The 20,324-nt window shown below is 37.3% G+C and overlaps 1 protein-coding gene across 1 annotated transcript; it reads right to left on the bottom strand.

Annotated features, from left to right (window-relative positions):
• Positions 1-18: 18 nt before the first annotated feature.
• LOC116852304 (putative fatty acyl-CoA reductase CG5065) lies at positions 19-20,245 on the bottom strand. Its single transcript, XM_032832507.1, has 4 exons — positions 20,022-20,245; positions 15,708-16,181; positions 10,069-10,296; positions 19-3,807 (listed from the first exon to the last, which is right to left on the bottom strand). Exons 1-4 carry the CDS (start codon positions 20,204-20,206, stop codon positions 3,486-3,488), a joined length of 1,209 nt encoding a protein of 402 aa, XP_032688398.1. The 5' UTR covers positions 20,207-20,245; the 3' UTR covers positions 19-3,485.
• Between the last annotated feature and the right edge of the window lie 79 nt (positions 20,246-20,324).

Genomic DNA, 20,324 nt, shown 5'->3' with positions numbered 1-20,324 from the left:
CTCTCTCTCTCTCTCTCTCTCTCTCTCTCTCTCTCTCTCTTTCTCTCGTTCTACGCGTCGTTCTATCGTTCCAAGTGCGCCGGTGTAAGTCACTTTCGCAAAGAGGCAATTGCAGGCATATATAATATATACATACATATATATATATATATATTTACTTAGCATATATATACGTACATCTTATTCATACCACTCTGTTAGAGTTAAATTGAATATACACACCCGCCACGTCTTTTTCACTTTACGATCTCCCTCCCTCTCTTTTTCGCTTTTGCCATTTTTACCGTTACCTCGTTCCCTCCATCCGACAGCCGCCCGCCTTTAACCTCTTTTTTTAACCTCCGAACCCTCGTTCCCTCGGTCTCTCACCGACAACGAGAGGAAGGGAGGGGAACTTCGTTCCGCGGAATAGACGTTCCCAATTATTATTATGAAGGCGCAGTTCCACCCACCACGTCCAATTATATCCCGCGAAACTAATCCGCAACTTTCTTTGCTAAATTTCGCGCTCGCAACTCGTAATAGGATTTTGAAAGCATAACTCGGCTCAGGCTCCCACGGGCTAGTCACGCGAACGAAATTTTTGCTGACAACGTGGAGCGGAAAAAATGGAACGACGTACGTTATATATGCTAGTAAGAATATTCCGCGGTGAGATGTACGTTATTACTTTAATTTCGCTACCGTTACGGAAAATGATAAAAGAATTTAGACGCGATAACTTTATGAAATAATTTCAATGTTTGAATTGAGTCTTTTACGTTTTGATATAAATTTAGTGTCGTCCAATGCAGAGCTTTCAGATGAAACGTAAGTGAAGACAATAATCTCTTGTTATATGAAGCAATAGATTATTATATATTTCGCATTTAACAATAATTTATTATACAAAACATATACGCTCTTCGTCAGTATAATTTTTTAAAACAGTCACAAAGATATATAGTATCTTATATATACAGCAAAAATTTTATGTTGAATTTAATATTTTACATATCTAGAACGGCCTACCCAATTTTTTGTAAATTAACATAAGGCAAATATGTTAAAAAATAACACATTGTGTCAAAAATTAACATAACAAAATTAACATCAGCACTAATTTAAAACGAATTTTATTTAAAATTGACATCTATGTATAATGTCGAATGTAACATAACAAAAACAAATGTTATTTTCACAGTAAGAAAAATATTGTATTCATTTCCTTTTTTATTGCGCTGTTTTTAAAGTTTTATCAATGATTTTATCTGAAATCTTCAATTATATGTTCTCCAATTGATTCAATTAATATCATATTTTTCTTGCCTCGTGAAAGTCACTTACATTACCTATTATACCATTCTTACTCTGATTGTAGATACACTTTGTACAATGTATGTCGTAAGACGAAACAATTTTTCGGTAAAATTAACATTTATATTAACATTTATTACATAAATGTTAGTTTGTACTGAAGTATAAAATGTGTAATTTTAATATTTACATATATTGCATATTAATTTAACACAAAACATTCGGATAATACAAACAAAATATGTTAAATTAATACGCGGGAATGTTAAGAATTTAACAGAAAATTATTAACAAGAACCAGTTTCAACGCAAGTACAAAATGTTTTTTACCGTGTACGTATAAACATTAAGAAGCATCCTTTACACGTGTTTTACCGCTGCTCTAGAAACAGGTGTCAAAACTCTATCGTCGCGTCGCATTCTCGCATTCAGCCTCAAGCGATTCTTATGTACGCACGCGCATCGGAAAGCTTTCGCGAGAATTTCGCGCGTATTTCACCCTGTCCTCCAGAGAACATATAAAATCTACAAATAATATTCCCCGTTTTCTCTGTATCCCTTTCGATGAAGAGAATGAGTGCAAGTCGGCGCGGCGGTGTTGCATAAGAGAGAACGTGTCGGAAATATGCCTTCGTTGATACACCCGCGCGAGCGCTCCAATGCGAATAGATGTTCGCCTGGAAACTTTCACCCAAGCGGCATTTTCTCGTGCAGACGCCTCGGCACGGCTCTCACGAATATTTGTGAAGCGCTACGGACGATTCCGTGCGGCCACGAGTCTGCCTCTGGAATCAATCTCATGAATGGCCGAAGCGAGATACCTTCGGCTCTTGTCGGAAAGGACTTTGCGTCTGACTGATTCGTACAAACCAGATGTTGTATTATGAGCACTATTCATACATTGTGTGACTCGGTTGAACGCGATCATACAGAGTGCCTGACGCAAAATATATGAAACTACGTGTGAAGGTAGAGCGTGCCAACCTGAGCACGAGAATCCCTGGCATTTTGCAAACGTGAAATTAAAAAAAAATATGATTGGCGAATTAGAATGCGCGCTATTGTGGGACAAGTTCTACAAGGTATCTCTAAAGCAAAACATACAAAATCATGTGTTATGATAGAGCACGTCAACCTGAGCCCGAGAACTCTTGACATTTTACAGACAACCACGTGCAATTTCGAGATATTAATGAAAAAAAGATTGACGAACCAGAGCGCGCGATATTATGTGAGACGGATTCTATCAGATCTTATCGAAAATAATTGAAATGCGACTGCCTCTGAGCATAGATGAATATAAGTTGACGGCAGAGTAAAGCTCAATGTACAATGTGTGTTCTTTGTGTATTGTTTCATTGCTTCTGCCTTTCGTTTCTTGTTTTTTTGTCGCCTAGAACCAAGGAACATCGTCGTGTACAATTTGTTCTCTCTGAGGAAAAGCATCACTTCATGTGGACCAATCAGAATAGGTAATTTTGATTAGGTAAGGCTGACCAACTTCCTTTAACTTCACTGATTTTGTGGTGCTTTTTGTGTTTCTTGTTATTGTTTCTTGTTATTTACTTTGAAATAAAAGTTGACGAACTTCAGAAGAGACACGTAATAAAAGACACAATCATCGAAGACAAAATCATCGGTAAAACATCGAAAAGCAAAGATACAAGAGATAAAAAGTGGAAAATAGAAAATAAAGAGCACATTGTAGATTAGGCTTAAGGATACGAGCAGTGCGCAGATAAATGTTTTTTAACGTATCGTGAACATGTCGTATCGTCAAGAAATAGTCTCGTTTCAGCCACTTTCGATGAGATCTTGCTAACAAAGCTCGTCTCATAGCCGTACGCTTCAGTTCACCAATCTTCTTTTTACAACGTCTCGAAATTTTATATAATTTACATTTTGTTTACAAAATGCCAGGAAACTTCATCAAGTTATGACATGCTCTATCTTCACACATTTATATGTCTTGTGTCAGACACCCTGTACAAGTCTAGGAAAGATATAATTCAAGTTCCATATATATATATAAAAAGCAGCGTATGCAGATGATTAAATCGAGATACGCTTCCGCGAATTTCGATAATATTTACACAGAGTATACAGAGCGTTTCAGAACCGTTAAGTGTTCTTCTTACTGCGAATTTCTGAAAGAGAAGCAAGCGAAATCTCCCATGCACAGGTTACCCTTATCTGACCGCGTTCGTGTGATTAAGAAATACAACGTAAGCGACGACGAATATCACGGGTATAAGTAAGAGGAGCGTGCGTACGATTTTTATGACTTTGAAGTTGTCCTCGTTCACGCAGTATTTCCGTGTGGCGGCCGCGACGCAGAGGATGTAAGCCTCGATGTCAATTACCGCGGTGACCGGAAACATCTCCCGCTCTTTCTCCATCAGACGGCTCTGGAGCTGATACACGCGCTTCCTCTCCGCTGGCCACGACCTCCATGAAATTGACTTCAGAGATCGAAGTGCATTACGAACTCTGTCGTACTCTGCGACGATCCTGCGGAGCAACGAAGATTCTTACCTTTAGCAGAACCGATCCTTCCTTCCTCCTTTCCCCCTCCCTCCCCTCTGTGTCCCTGCACCACCGTCGCTTCTCACCGTTAATGCTCGTCTCGCCCAACACACTCTGCGCTCACTCCCGACGGCACCGACTCATCGCGAATTTTTTCGTTTTTCATTCCATTCGCGGTACACAGAATCTCTTTTTCCTTTGTCTCCGATACGAAGACCGTATCGATCTCTAACTCGAATATGAACGCGCAATAGAACGGACGAGACGTGCCCAAAATTGATTTTCAAGTGGCCAACTCGATCGCAGTCGGAGAGAGATCGCAAAGTACCATTAAGCGCGCGAACGGGATAATAAAAAAACTTTCTACGCGTCCGTCGCGAACTATATAATTTCCAATCCAACTTATTACGAACGAATCGCGGCAAACTTGACGACAGAGTTTCTTCCCAAGGAGAAGAAAGAAAAGCTCAAGTTGAGTTAACGCGCAAGATTTACTCTGCACGCGTCCGAGCAAATAGAGAAATCAGAGAAGTATTTGGCAGGACGAATGCAAAAATATTTTCGTTCGCAAATCGATTTCCATAGCGACCGCGTTTTTCTTCTGTTTTCTTCTTTTACTTTTCTTTATCGCGTATTAAAATAATTGATACGTATAACTGACAAGAATTATTTCCCCAACATTCTTCAATATTGATGAAAAAGTGTTTTAGTAAATGTTCATTGAGCACTTAAGGATATTACTTGTTGCCCCTGCAATAATGAAAATGAGTTAATATTTCTACTTTCCATACAGAAACGTATGACATATGTATATTATAGTTTTTTTTTAATTTTATTTTATACCATTTCTAATTATTATTTTATATTATATATAATTTTTATCTCTGAACCACGTCGAAATTTTGCGCACATTATTTTAAATACTCAAAGTACACGTATGCAGAAATTGAGATTTTTTATCATTATTTTTTAATTATCTTTTCCTTTATCCAAAATAACGTCATATATTTCCACAGCACGGTTGAACATAGCAGGATAGCGTTAAATAATATATATTAATGGCGTATTATCTCTCAAGCTAGCAGGACCAAATGAGCAGAATCGAATGGGACTTATCGCATTGTTTAGTACTCATTTTGTACTATTTTGTACCACAAAAAAAAATTTGTTCCACGTTTTAAAAAAAATCATGGCGCTGCTAACTTGATATCAAGCTTGCAGGATCAAAAACAATAAAAAAAAAAATAAACCATGGTATACACAATTAGTACTGAATTTGTATTAATTTGTACCATTCGAAATAAATCGAAAATTTTATATTCCCTTTAAACAACCCCTCTCTTATCTAAACCTAATATAAAGATAGCAGGATCACGATTTTTTCACTTTTTCTTGATGGTACAAATTAGTACAAATTCAAAAACGATAAAATCTATCATTTCTTGTCGTTTTTTACCAGTTTTTATTTTGTTTTCTGTATATTAAGTTAGCAGGACCACAATATTTTTTTAAATAGTACGGGGTACAAAATTATTTTTTATGGTACAAAATAGTACACAATGAGTAATAAAAAACGCAATAAATATAATTTGATTCTATTGATTTAATTCTTAATAATCGAAAGAAAGAAATTTTATTTTTGAGGTTGGTTAAATGTGAGGTTTTAAGGGGTAAACAGAAATATTTGCATATTTTTCTCGGTGGTACAAATTAGTACAAATTCAGAAACGATAAAACCTATTGCAATTTGCCGTTTTTCAATTATATTTATTCTGTTAGCGTAAAATTAAGTCAGCAGGACCACCATTTTTTATAGATAAAACAAAGTACAAAATCATTTTTAATGGTACAAAATACTACACAATAAGTATTGAAAAATGCAATAAATTTGATTTGATTTTACTGATTTAATTCTTAATAATCGGAGCAGAAAGCTTTATTCTTGAAGCTAGTCAAAGTTGAGGAGGTTATTTTAAAGGGTCGGCAGAAATATTTTTGATACTTTTTTTGGTGGTACAAATTGGTACAAATTCTGAAACGACAAAATCTACTATTTGTTTCGTTTTTTTAACAATTTTTGCTGACTTTATATTAAGTCAGTAGGACCACGATTTCTCTTAAAGGATATGGAATACAAAATTGTTTTTAATGGTACAAAATTACATTAATTGTGTAGTATTTTGTATTATCAAAAATGATTTTGTACCTCGTTTTATTTAAAAAAATATTGTGGTCCTGCTGACTTAGTATAAAGAGAACAAAATGAAAACTGGTAAAAATCGACAAGAAATGATAGATTTTATCGTTTTTGAATTTGTACTAATTTGTACCATCAAGAAAAAGTGAAAAAATCGTGATCCTGCTATCTTTATATTAGGTTTAGATAAGGGAGGGGTTGTTTAAAAGGGAAAATATAAAATTTTCGACTTATTTCAAATGGTACAAATTAGTACAAATTCAGTACTAATTGTGTGTACGATGGTTTATTTTTTTTTTTTTATTTTTTTTGGTCCTGCTAGCTTGATATCAAGTTAGCAGCGCCACGATTTTTTTTAAAACGGCACGTAGTACAAATTTTTTTTTTGTGGTACAAAATAGTACAAAATGAGTACTAAAAAAATGCGATAAGTCCCATTCGATTCTGCTCATTTGGTCCTGCTAGCTTGAGAGAGATGTATTATTGACGTTGGAGACGTCACTAAGGCGTCATTAACACACTGTTAAATATTGGAGGTTTAAATTTAAACCAATTTCTTGAGTTAAATAATATTTACTTATTTTTAACTATCATGTGTGTCAAAATTTACTATTTTAACACAAAACATGTGTTTAAAAAAACAACCACATCTAATCAACCCATTTAAAACAATATTAAGTCATTTTTTACTAAAACAAAGGTTACATTAATGTGCGCATAATAAAAAATAAACTAAATTTTAGTCAAATTTAAATTCTTAAGTTAAATTATTTAACTCCATTACATTAGTTAAATTAATGACATATTTAGTAGGAGTAGCGACTTATAGGAATGGTTAAAAATAACTCAAATTAAGTATAATTTGACACTACGGATTTAACAGTGCACGTCATCACGCTTGCTAGACTCGTACTCCAAAATGGAAGAACTTTTAACGCAATGTGACATTGACTCTAAGTTGTTTGTGATCACTTTTGCATGCAAAATAAATTAATTTCCTCAAAAATTTTTCATTTTAGGAACTTTATTTTGAGTGATTTTTTAAATACGAGCAATAGACCCTCAATCTCCATAGTTATCGTTCCCTCGGCCAACTGTCGAAAATAATCGCCACAAGTAAGTCGATACGCACGAACACCCCAGGGTACGCGTAAAAACGAATTCCGATGGGACAGCCCGTCAAGATCTCCCGAAAGTTTCCTCGTCGCGACCTCATTCCTCAAAAGTAATCGGGCATCGAACGGCGCAACTTCCGTGATCGGAGAAATGAGTTTTTCCGTTCGGAGCGCAGCTTTCCTTTCTTCCACGTTCATGGGCGCGCGTTCGAGCAAGAGTTGGGGGACTTGTTTGTGTACCTGTTTATGTCGCGCGCGTCTAAATTGTAGTTTCAGATAACTTTTACTTTTACGATACGTGGCGCGGTATTCCAGTGTGCGCCTTTCACGGTGCTCGGCGGATTCCAAAAGAGCTAATACGAGCGTTCACGATCGCGATCGCCAACTTTCACGCGAGTCTCCTCTCCGAAACTTCCTCGCGATCGCGGTGGTGGTTATCGGCAAAGTTGGAGGCTTCATGTATGAGCGGCTTTAATCATTTCTTAATGCTCGCGAATGCAGGCGGAAGGTTATCTTCGAGCTGCATCGCGGCGTTTAATACCGGCTGCGCGCGATGATCATTCCGCGCGATCTCTCGGATTTATAGTTGTCGCGATATAAAAGACGAAACGTGTAGAAAATGCATTTACGCGCGCCCTGCTTTAAATAACATTGCGCGATATCAAAACGCGTAAACGGAAATAAATGGAGCCGATGAATGGAGGAACGATCGACGTCCCGTCAAATTGATACAAACGTATAGAGCGCGAGATTTATTTCTATTTAAAGCGACACATTTCAATGCACGTAATGTAAAACGTATATGAGATATTTACAACTAGATATTGGATCGTGAAATAGTGGATAATAAAAGCGCTCACACTTTCGGACGGCGATTCAGTCGTGTAATTGCATTTCGTAGTGCCGCGCTTTCGGAACAACTTCATACACCGCGAGCACATTTAATATTGCCAGCTGTTGCACAAGCGCTGCACATCGTAATTTTGAACTTAGACAATGCCCCGACGCATTTTACCTATAACTTGCTCGCGATCGAAAATTTAATATGAAGAATATTAAGTACATGAGAAGAAAACCAACAGTATGGTTCGCCTGTACAAAAATCTGACTGTACCAACCAGATTAATAATGAAATACAGAACAACTAATTGGCCTTAGTTATGCAAGAATGATCCAATCCACGAAATTATGATTTTCAAGCTTTCTTTTTTTCTACCAATGAATAATTCAGTACGTCTTTCTACGTACTGAAAAAATTGATTGATGAAAGGGATGCTGAAAACTTTACCGATAAAATACTGGTATTTTTCTGCAAAGTTATTACGTCATATTGGTTATACAAAATTACAAATACTTTTACGCAATGAAAATACGTGCAAAAATAAATAGGAGCTTACTCAATATGGGAGGAAAACAAAAATTTTAGATATAAAATATTAAACTGTAGGTAGCTTAATATTTGCTTAACCCAAATAATTTTGGAAATTTGGAAAATTTTGAAAAATTTGGAAAAACATTGCTATACCTTCGCATTTGAATACAGAAGTTTAATAATATCCGAAAAGCTTGTAGAAAGATTTCTATATATGTGTGGTTAGGTTTTTCATAGAACTGAGAGAAATTATTCGATAAAAAATTAACAAATGAATATTTCCGGATATAAAATATAATATTTATATAATATTATATATAATATTTATTGGATATAAAAATTGATCAAATTTCGATCAATTTTTATATCCGATCAAGATATCCGATTAAATTTTATCGGATACTTTCGATTATAATGGCATTTCATCACATAAATCGATCAAAAAATTATAAATCGATTTTTCTTATCGGATATTTCCTAATCGGATAAAGACATTTTAATCAGAAATATCCGTTTGTTTATTTTTTTCGGATAATTTCTTTCAGTGTGATAAGACAAAGCAACACATATTTACGTAAGTTCTGTACCAAAAATATACAAAAAAATACGAAAAAAATAGCGCAATTATGTCGTAACACGACATAAATCTCGCAGAATAAAGTTAGTATTTGTAGACGATCTATTTTGTCCATTTAGTCAGATCCATTTTGACGATATAAGAGACGAAACGTATAGAAAATACATATACGCGCGCCCTGCTTTAAATAACATAGCGCGATATCAAGCGGAAATAAATGGAGTAGACCGTTTTGTTCATTTAGTCAATATTTTGTCGATAAAATTTTCAAGTGTGGAGTCCTCTTAAAGAGAAGAAAATTGACCATGTTTGGCTTTGGAACGAAGAAAATTAGTGCTGTCACTGCATTTCTAAATCATGTATCAAATTTTCATCATTATTTTCCTTGAAACGTACTTCATGTAGATTAGATCATTCGTGCATATAATTACGGCCAATTATGTGGTTGCTGGTAACCACAAACCAATTGCTGAACTACAGTGATAATGTCTGGTCACTTTGACTAAAGTGTATCCATGGTAAATGTCACCCGAGTCGATTTCTGGTTGCCATAACCAGATCGTCTGCAACTACATTGATGTGCTTGATGTACTAAACTGAGTTATATCAACAAATACATATTAGCATCACACAAAGATAACAATGGTAATGCAACTATACTCTGCTCTCAGCTAAATATTTCTGCTTGTGTGCGCCACATCTTTTTTCCGTGTAGGCGTATCTTTCGCGAACGATATACGTGTCTTATCTGTGCGAAATAATGATAAATTATAAAATCGCGCGTAAGAAAAAGAAAAATAAACAACGAAATATAAAGCTACCTCGATGCTTGCTCTCCAGTTTTATGGCTAGTTGACAGTGATCGAAATGACCGCGCTAAATTTTCCGCGGAACTGCGAAAACGGCCGTGCGGAGACGTTGACGAAACTATGACGATAAATTCGTGACTCGCGGAATTCCGCGATAAATTCCGCGCTCGTGGTACCTCTGCTTTCTGCCGCACAGACTGAGGACGGTGTCGCAGAGTACGGATGGCAGCCATTCGAGAAGCAGCACCAAAATCCAGTACAGCGGTACGATGTACGTCATTCCACGTATTCCGAAGGTCGGATACGGGAATATCCAGCTGGCCCGTCGGCTCTTTTTAACCAGATCTTTCCACGTGCAATCGATCGTCGTCGCGTTGTAGACTACCGGCTCCGCAGCGTTAGACCTGCGCGTGAAAAGAGAGAATATTGTGAAAGAAATAGAGAAAGAGGAATGGGAAGGAGGTTGGGAGGAGAAGGAGAGAGTGCAATTCGGCATATTTTCTCCTGTGCGTCACGCGAAAATTAACCACGATCGAACGTAACACGTTTCTCGCTTGATTTAGAGTCGCACCGTAATTTACACGAGCAACAATATGTATCTGCGCACATTTAGTACATCGACGCCTGAATTCGCGCCCGTGAATGTTGTACTTCCATCGCGCTGCTCTGCAAAGCTGCTACTAACGACTACCGATAATTAATCGTATTTTCAACTAGTAACTCCTCCGAAACGCGACGGGCAACCGGCAAAGCCGAACGGGGAGGTGCATGAGAGGCAGATATAGCGACGCTCCGTTTCTTGCAAGGCGAATGCAATCAACTTATTCGCAGTTCAGTCGTTCGGAAATACTTCAGAGCGAAGCGAAGAGGTGCTCCCGGTAGAAACTAGTAGCAAGCGTAAGACTTTTAGGAAAAGAGCCCCGGGGGGGAGGAGCTATAAGTTTCGTTCAATCGGTTCGTTGTTGGGGCTGACTTAACCTTCTATTTAACAAACCAAAAAAATTTCAAGAGAACGATTTTTGACTGTTCAAATGAAGTAAACGCTGTTGAATGCAGTGAGAGCGTCTTCAAAATTTCATTTTGAAAACATATTTTTTTTTTTATCGTCCAATGACAAAAATCGGAACTATATATTGACGAACAAAACAGGTAAACAGACATTGCTTTAGAACGACAATGCTAAATAAATAAGTCCTGTATCAGTCGTTTTTGCATATAGATCATAAAAAATCATTATCAAATATGAAGAGTCAAGGACCAATTCCACAACTTGCTTAACCGGAGTTTAATTCGTTAAATTTGCATTATTCATACGCACAAGGAAATTGACCAATCTAGTGTAAAAATTTGCCCAATAGAAGAGGCATTCTTTTCATGCACAAATTTGTTGATTTTCTTATGCATGTGCAACATGTTATTATTGCCGAGTTTACCTGAGTAAGCGTTTAATGAGTTAAATTTCGGCTAAAATAATTTGTGCAACTAAGTGAAGCTCGCGATTTCAAGGATTCGCTTGGTTTTCGTTGTGCGTGCGGACGCCAGTTAAAATCTCGTTCGAAACCAGCCGATGAAGAGGATCGACACAAGACGACGCGATCTCGTCGTGGTTCCTCGTCAATCCTGCCGCGGGGATTCTCTCGCGAGCGCGTGCACCATCTCCTCGCCGTTACGATATTATTTTCGATTTTCATTTCACGCTTCACGTGAGCCACTTTCCTCGTCGATGCATCCTACACGCGGAAATCGATGCACCGTCCGTATCTTCGACAGGGGTTGCTTCGTTTAGTAAATCGATCTAATATAATCTAACTATCCCGTCGTGAAGCGCGGAGCGCAATTTAACTATCGATTTCAATTACCGGCTCGCGCGTACAATCTCCAATAATCGTTTTCTTCGCCGTGCACGAACCGCACAGTCGCGCGCGCGTACTTGCTCCAAGAACCAGAAATATAACTCACGCCGGGAAGAAAGGGTTGCCCACACCTCGAGAAGCCAACGAGCAGCGCAGGGGCTTTCGCGTTTCGCCTCGATCGACGCGGTCATTAATTCAAATAAATAGAAATAAGAACGCACGACGCGATTTCTACACAATACGGCACACTGATGTAAATTGTTTCATAAAATTGTATTTTATGAAAGAGTTTTTTTCTTTCGTCAAAACACATATTAATGCACATTGTCAAGTGACGACATGACCGACGTAACTACGTCGAAACTGAAAATATTTGTTCGCATTTTTAACCCGAAGGATTTAATCCCTTAAAGCGAATTGGTAGAAATATTTCTGATTGAATTATATATATAAAAGGAGTATTTTTTGCCGATAACACTAAGTTACAAATTTTGATCAATTTCTTGCACTTTTGTCACGAAGGGTCGCTTTTTAGTAAATCTGATGAGCTGAACACGAATGTGAACTCAAAAACTGTCCATCACGTTTCCGAAAAAAATGAAAAATAATTTATACGCTAAAAGCGCGTTTTTGACCATTTTTATAAATTGGTAACACATAAACCAAACGTACCAACGATTCCAAAAAAGTTTAAAATTGAAGCTTTATCTTTATTTAAGTCGGAAGTTTAAAATATAACTTTGTAAAACTCTTGCAGATAATGAAGCATTGTCACAAAATACAACAAAATAGTTTGTAACTTATACGCAATAAATTTCTGAGTAAATTTGTATGTGGGAGAAATTCAGAAAATAATAAAGGTTATAGAACAAATATATATCTTATTCATTCATGTCGCTCATACTATCCTTGGAGGACATAGAAATTGTTAAACCTATCATTTTACAAAATAACAGTAATATTAAAGTAATATTAAAAAAAATTATATTCTGCAGAATAGGATTCTAATTACATTTTTGTTATAGATAGATACAATCGATTTTAATAGAAAAGTTTTTGTAATCACTAATTCTGTATACCCAAAAATTTGTTGAGTATAAACTATAATTTTGCTATTGTATCGTATAAATTTGTGAAATTGCTTCATTTTCTTGTAAGGGTGATTTCTACGAAATTGCGCTTTAAGTTTCCGACTTTTCAAGATAAAGACAAAAATAAAGACAAAGGTTCAAGCATTAATTTCAAATTCTTTCAAAGTTGCTAGCACGTCTGGTTCATGTGTTACGAATTTGTAAAAATGATCAAAAACGCGTTTTTTGTGGTATAAATTCATTTTCTCAGAAACCTGATGTGATGGACAGTTTTTGAAGTCACATTCGTATTCAGTTCATCCGATTTACTAAAAAGCCACCTTTCATGATAAAAGTGGAAAATCTTGTAATATAGTGTAATCAGTTAGTATCTGCTGATTTTTCGCGGAAACACTCGCACTTTACTACTCCATCATATATCTCAGTGATTTTGACCGGTGGAAATAAAATTTCGCTTCAAAATCCGTAGTCAATACAAATTCGTCATCACTGTATTCGTACAGTTGGATTTCGATCCAACTCTCTGCATTGATAGAATTAACGGCTTCGGCATGCAATTTGCGTGTGATGACACTGTCCGCGTTTGCAAACTGCATTAACAATCGCCACTATTAATTGATCCTTTCAGAGAGATTTTACTGACTGCAATGCCGAATTTATAACTGAATAATCAGTTATATAAGTGTAGTACATTTCAGTGATAAATATACTGATCGTACTTTAGAGAATACGATATCGCGAGAGAAGATAGGAGCAGCTCTGCTTTCGGAGGATTGTGGGCTGAATCTCGAATAAAAACTGAAAGGAACGAATTTCGTTTTAGACAATTGAGGCGGAAGCGTCGGGAGCGAGCAAACAGTAACAACCGCGGAAACGCAAAACGTGTTTGCTCGTATCCAATATTTCGCATTGGAAAACTAGATAAGCCGCGTCTGCAACGAATTTCAATGGCGATATGTTAAAAAGTACAGTAGATAGCGAAAGAGATATTTATCTTATTAATATTTTTATTATTTTTTCTCTTATAATAAAACAACCCGCTAAATTCACGCACAAGATATTCCATTGTGTTTTGCACTTTTCTTTATTTCGTAATCTCTGTTGTGTGAAAAAAATAGGAGAAAAAGATAGAACTGACGGCATTAATATATAATTATATATGTGTAATTATATATACATGTATATATATATACATATATACATTGTTCTGAGACATCCTATATATATGCCTAGCATGTTACCGAGCGTCTCTTAACGTTATTCTATTCAATAATTAATTTTTTCCATCCGCGTATTTCATGTTTTTTATGAAGAAATAACGAGCTACCTTTTCTGAATTTTGAAACATATTTGAAGCAGAACTAATAATCGTTTTTTACAAGATAATTTGAGAATTTGGAGAAAAAGAAAAATCGCGTGACATATACTCGCGAATACATAAAACTGTACTCTGCTTCACGCCTTGCAGTCGGACATTAATTATGACTGTTCTTCAACTATTGCATAATGCCATATTTGCCTTACACGGTGCCTTCAACACCAATTGCCTTTCGCTTCTTAATTGAATAACACTGAATGTAATATTTAAGTATCTTTACTGTACTTACGTAAGGCAGATCTTAATAGATTGCTTCCGCTACAGAAATTACAGGGCTAAGATATAAGTGATACTTGACACGGTAACGGTAAGTTGAATTTAGTCGATATATAAATGGCCATTCAGATTATTTCTCGCAACGGCAGAGCAGCTAAGAGCACTTTATGAAGCCGGATTAATTTAGGTTAATCCGCTTTTGCGATTATTAAATATTATTCGTGTTTATAACGAACGAAACTTGGGAAAACGAATGCAAGAAGTAAATCGCGCATGGAGCTAGCAACTCTTTTCTTTTAATAAGGAAGCAGACATTTCAGAAATGTTACACTGAAAAAATTATTTTTGTATTTATAAAATATTTGGGAATAAAAATATAATATAAAATATTTGGGAAATAAAATATTTGGGGTACGTACGCAATTTAGTTAACATTACCATGTTTTTACTCATGTGTACACATATTATTAAGAAGACAAGACACACAAAGCGGCAATTAAATTTTTTAGTTGTAATTACCAAACGTTTAGTTTGTTAAACGTAGTTAATTTTAACCCTTTTGTATCTCTGGAACATACACGTTTTATTTATGAAAAAATTCATAACATTAATAATTCTATCGACTTCTACCTTGACTTGTTTTAAGAAGGAAAGTTAAGGCTGTATGTAAAAAATTAACATTAGTGTTTAACATTTGTTACAAAATATAGTTATATAAACTTTCCAAAAAATTCAAATTTTAGCTATCATACTGTGACAACACCTCCTCATATGTTTCTCCGTCTTGCTCAGAGAATTCATAGAAGAGAAAGTCACGTTTTGTAAGTAGACTACCATCAGAATATATGAAATAACAGATTTCGACCTGTAGTCGAAAATGAGTGTGTTCAGAAGTTCCTTGTAGTCATTGTCTGAAATCTATTATTTCAAATTTAAATATTTACATTCTATTTGTAATTAGTAAGCAGAGAAGTCTAATTCGAGTTCATATTTTAAATATATCAGTATTTAAGCGTTTAACAGCCGCCATTTTGAATTTAAATATTGAAAGTAAATTTGGAATCAGCGTTCCCAAAAACTTCTATAATCGTCTCAATGTGTAAAACATCTCTTCTGCCGGAGGTATACGAAAGGATTAAATACCAAATTTCAGTTTGGTGTACGAAATTTTCGTTTACAAGATCCTCTTTTCAGTGTACGTACAAGTTGACAGAAATTGAAAATAATCGTAATTAAATTAGCGGGAAAGATTCTCCCCAATTCGCATGAATACATACGTGCCCACTTCCCACGCGGCCGCGATCATCGTGTTCACCGCCATGTCCACCGGAATAACCTCGGCTTGTAGCTCCGCCTTGCCGAACGCGTAACCCGCGCCGACCATGAGCGCGGTGGGACCACGCAGGATCTCGACGAAACCGGGCATGGGTTGCTTGTGAGCCGGCCCGATGAAAGGGAAGCGCACAAGGGCAACCGGTATCTTGGGAACGGCCTCATTCTGCAAGCTCTCGGTTATCTGGCCGCGATGCTTGAAGATGCTGGACGCTACTGCGACGCACCTAAGCTTCGGTAATTCCTGACAATATTCCAGGACGACGTCGTGCGGGCCACCAGCGTGAAAGGCCACCGTGACCTCCCTCAACGAGGCTTTGTCCGCGGCGCTTAGACCGAGCCCTTCGTAAAGCAGATTGCCCTCGAACGCTTGCACGCGCGAGATCGCGCCCGGCACCTCCTGCCTCAGTCGCTCGTACCTGCCGACGATAATAACGCCGCTGACGCAAATCGGCTTTGGAATTTACTGCCGGGGATGTCATAAAAATGGAGATGCGTCGCACAAAAGAAGTGTACGCCGTTGTGTCATTTAAAAATGTAAAGCAGTCACCTAGTGATTCGCGGATTCGCGACCTTCCATTGTCGCTTTTAACGGAATGAATGGAAAACACATATTCCGGTGAAACAAATTTACAAAGTCCGCGATAACCTATTATGTTAACTGATAGTCTATTATGTATATGTAAACTTTCCAAAAAATTTTAGCTATCATACTGACAACACCTCCTCATATGTTTCTCCGTCTTGCTCAGAGAATTTATAAAAGAGAAAGTCGCGTTTTGCAAGTAGACTGTTGCCTATAAAAGTTATATAAAATTATGTAACTATATTGACTACCATCAGAATGTAAGAAATAACAGATTTAGATCTGTAGTCGTAAACCATTTTTTTTTTATTATGTATATTATATTTATACTGATATATGTCAATGTTTACGTAAACGTATCAATTAACGTATGAATGAGTACTCATTAGATAAACGTACTCATTAATGAGTAATTATACTTCTTCTATAGAAAAGTGACAAGTCGATACAAACATTGTCTTGTCTCTTACATAAGGCTGAGTAAAACAAGATAATGCTTGTGCTGACATGTATTACTGAAGGAAAATCACCATATACAGGGTGTTTGACGCAAAGCATACAAAACCACGTGTGAAGATAGAGCGGGTCAACTTGAACACGAGGACCCTTGACATTTTGCAAACAACCACGTGAAACTTCCTCTACTTCCACACGTGGTTTTGTATGTCTTACCTCAGAGACATCCTGTATAGTCTCGATAAATTTTCGTATCGAATTGCTTCACTTTCCGTTTCCAGTTGTGTGATAAATTATTGAATATTTAACCTTGAATATTTAACCTTGAATAGTAAACCTAACGTTGTTGAGATACGTCAATATGTTAATTGGATTTTTACTCACATTTTTTTCTTCAGTTTTTATTTCACTCAATCGCGTATGCGTACTACTTTATTACGTTCTTACGCTACTTTGAGGAAGCGAAGATTGTCAATTGCGAAGGTCGTTATGCAAAGGCTGCGAATCGCATCTCGATGATATAATAACCGCGTTAAACTGGTGGAAAAAGCGCAAATAAGATACACATAATAGAGCTCGACGTGACACTGATAGCGATTTTTTTTTACTTAATTGCGTCGAACTGGCCTGTACACCTTGAACGCTTGGGCACGTCAATTTGCATTTTCTCATTCGCGCGATCCTCTTTTTCACGCTAGAAGTCCTCGGTGATCCCGGTAACTGCGATTTCCCAGTGCGAGAGAGAAAGAGAGAGCAGAGACAATCCTTTCGTGAGTTTTAATTTCGCGAAATTCAAAACGCGCTGACGAATTTTCCACGCGGTCACGGATTTCGCGCGCGCGAGAACGAGAGAAAGGAAAGGTGAGGATGAGTTCCACGTATACTTCATAATCTTTCTAAAGGGGGCACGAGGCGTGTGCTAATGAAAATAAATCTCTCCCTGCGCGCTCTCACCCCCGGTTCCTCAAACCGGGGAGAGGAGGGGGTGAGAGTGAGGCGTTGCGCGATGGAACGGCGCTGAGTTTCGCCTCGCGTGCATCTCGCGATGCATCCACGATCGTTACGATGGACGAGCACGTAACGAGGCAATCGGGTTTACGCGTCTGTCTCTAAACGCGTACGTCCGATCGTATCTCGCCTTCTCGATCTTGATTGCATCGTTATTGCGGCGTGATTTCGGCGCAACGAGCGATCGCAACGCGCAGACGACGTATCGAATCCCGCTATCTTGGGCCAATGGTATCGCGCGCGCGCGCGCGCGATAAGTTACCAAGCATCATTATGGAGTGGCGAATTTTAAGGGGCAATGCAGCGAATTATGCGGAAATCGATTCGACGGGCCGTAGAGACCGTTATTCCCCGGAGTAGTTCGTATCCCCGCGATTAACTTGTATTTCAAACGCCGGAGTGGCGGAGTGACGTTTCTCGGATAATACGAACAGCACACACGTACAATATTATATAATATTGACACCGAATTAAATTCATGCCGGGCGAGAATACGGATCTCTAGTCACAACACAACGAATCATAATTGAAATTTCTCTCGTTGCATGGTGTATCGTCACGATAGATCACTTTACATTTAAATAAACCCGAGTAATGAAGAAAGAGGCCTGTCGCCCTCTTTTTCTCTCTTTACGGAAGAGAATTCTTGCACCACACCGTTCTACTGGTAAAACGCGGCGCGTAAGCATAGGCGGTTCACAATTTCGATTTAATTACTTGAAAATCGATTAGATTTTTTGCGAGAAAATCAATTCGATTTTTCCAATCATCGCTTTTTGGAGGAACCGATAAGACAGAATCGATGCTGGTAAAACTGAAGCAATAAGCCAGTGATCCAAACACAATTGAGAATATCAATATGGTAGCGCGTCGTGAGTACTTTCCATTTAATGACATTAGTCTACAATCTACATAAGCATTGTCCTGTCGTTATTGCTCATAGAATGTGGAGTAAAACAGGTGGAACAAAACAAAATAATACTTATGTATTACTGAAGAGAAAGCAAGACTATATATAGTCTCGATGAATTTTCGAATTGTTTCATTTCCTGTTTCTAGTTACGTTTAAGAAGATTTTGAAGTCGATGACGAAATCAAAAAATATCGATAACGCAGAGACGACCGTCACTAACACAATCATTATCTTTTTCGTATTTCTTATACATATAAACAGGGTATCTGCATTTCTTGTATATTATACAGAATATTTACGAAATACTTGGACAGATTTCTAGGACATATTCCTCTCGTCAAAATAAAGAAAAAAATTTAGATAAATCTATAATCAAATATGAGTGGTTGCGAAGTTATTGTAAAATAAAGTTTATATTAACATTACTATGAAATAATCATAAGTAAAAATTTAAATTACAACAAATATTCAAAATGGCCATTATTTGATTGAAGACAGGCATTGACATGGCAGACTAAGGTCTCTGTTATTGACATTTTTCGAGAATTTGTCATCTGTTTCGGCATTCCCTTAATGTGGTAAATGTTTTATTATTGAATCTTAATATAAAAATCTACATTTCCTTATGCTATAGATTAACTATTTAAAAATAATGAAAAGTATTGGTTAGGTGTAACCTCACTTACACATTCTCATCGATTTTTTATAATTGACTGTATTTCTTATTGAAAAATCTATCGATTAATCGACCATTAGAAAAAACAATCAATTTTACGATTCTTTCTAACAGAATCGTGCATTAAAAAAAGAATTTGATTGACAAAACTAAAATTTGGTTAAAATGGGATCAACCAAATATGGTAATATTTGGTATCAAAAAATTCAATTGCCGCTATTTTGCCTTTCTCAGTAATATATTTACTTAGTCGCTAAGCGAAACAATAGCAGCAATCAAATTTTTCTATTATAGTTACCAAACATTTGGTTAATCCCATTTTGACCAAATTTTAATTTCGACAACTAAACGTTTTTTTCAATGTGAGTGAGCATTCGCGAGATGAAAATCTAATGTGGCAATCGATTTCCGGCACAAGGTGCACCACGTTTCCAGAATTCCCGCGGAGAACCACCGTAGATGGGGACGTCTTTTTCGTTTCGACTTACTCGAGGGATAAATTCGGCGCACGCCTTCGAGACCGGAATCGCGGTCACAATTTAACGCTCACAAAGGCGATATCGGGCGAGCGGCGTCCGATTTACAAGACTCGCGCGAACTCATGGGAGGATAATTCGTACCCGGGCGACGCGAATATCTTCTTCAGCCGGTCCTCCTTGGTCAGGCCGTTCCGAGGCCTGAGGATGACGTATACCTTGATGTCCGGCAGAGATCGTAGGATTTTCTCTAGGACAGCACGTCCCAATTCGCTGGTGACTCCCGTAAGGAGAACCGTACGGTTCGCGTACCACTCGCACAGAGACATTGTCGATGACTGACACGATTCGAAAGGAAAGCCGACTGCGTGTCGAGCGCGCGACGTTCGCTGATATTCCACCAGGTACGCACCAGACTCGGTGCATCGTTCGTGTCGCCGAATAACG

Source organism: Odontomachus brunneus, unplaced genomic scaffold (assembly GCF_010583005.1).
Source record: "Odontomachus brunneus isolate Ranch 3 - 2012 unplaced genomic scaffold, Obru_v1 Obru_scaffold_213, whole genome shotgun sequence".
Taxonomy (NCBI): Eukaryota; Metazoa; Arthropoda; class Insecta; order Hymenoptera; family Formicidae; genus Odontomachus; species Odontomachus brunneus.
The sequence above is the reverse complement of the archived record's forward strand: the minus strand, read 5'-3'. Positions and strand labels throughout refer to the sequence as shown.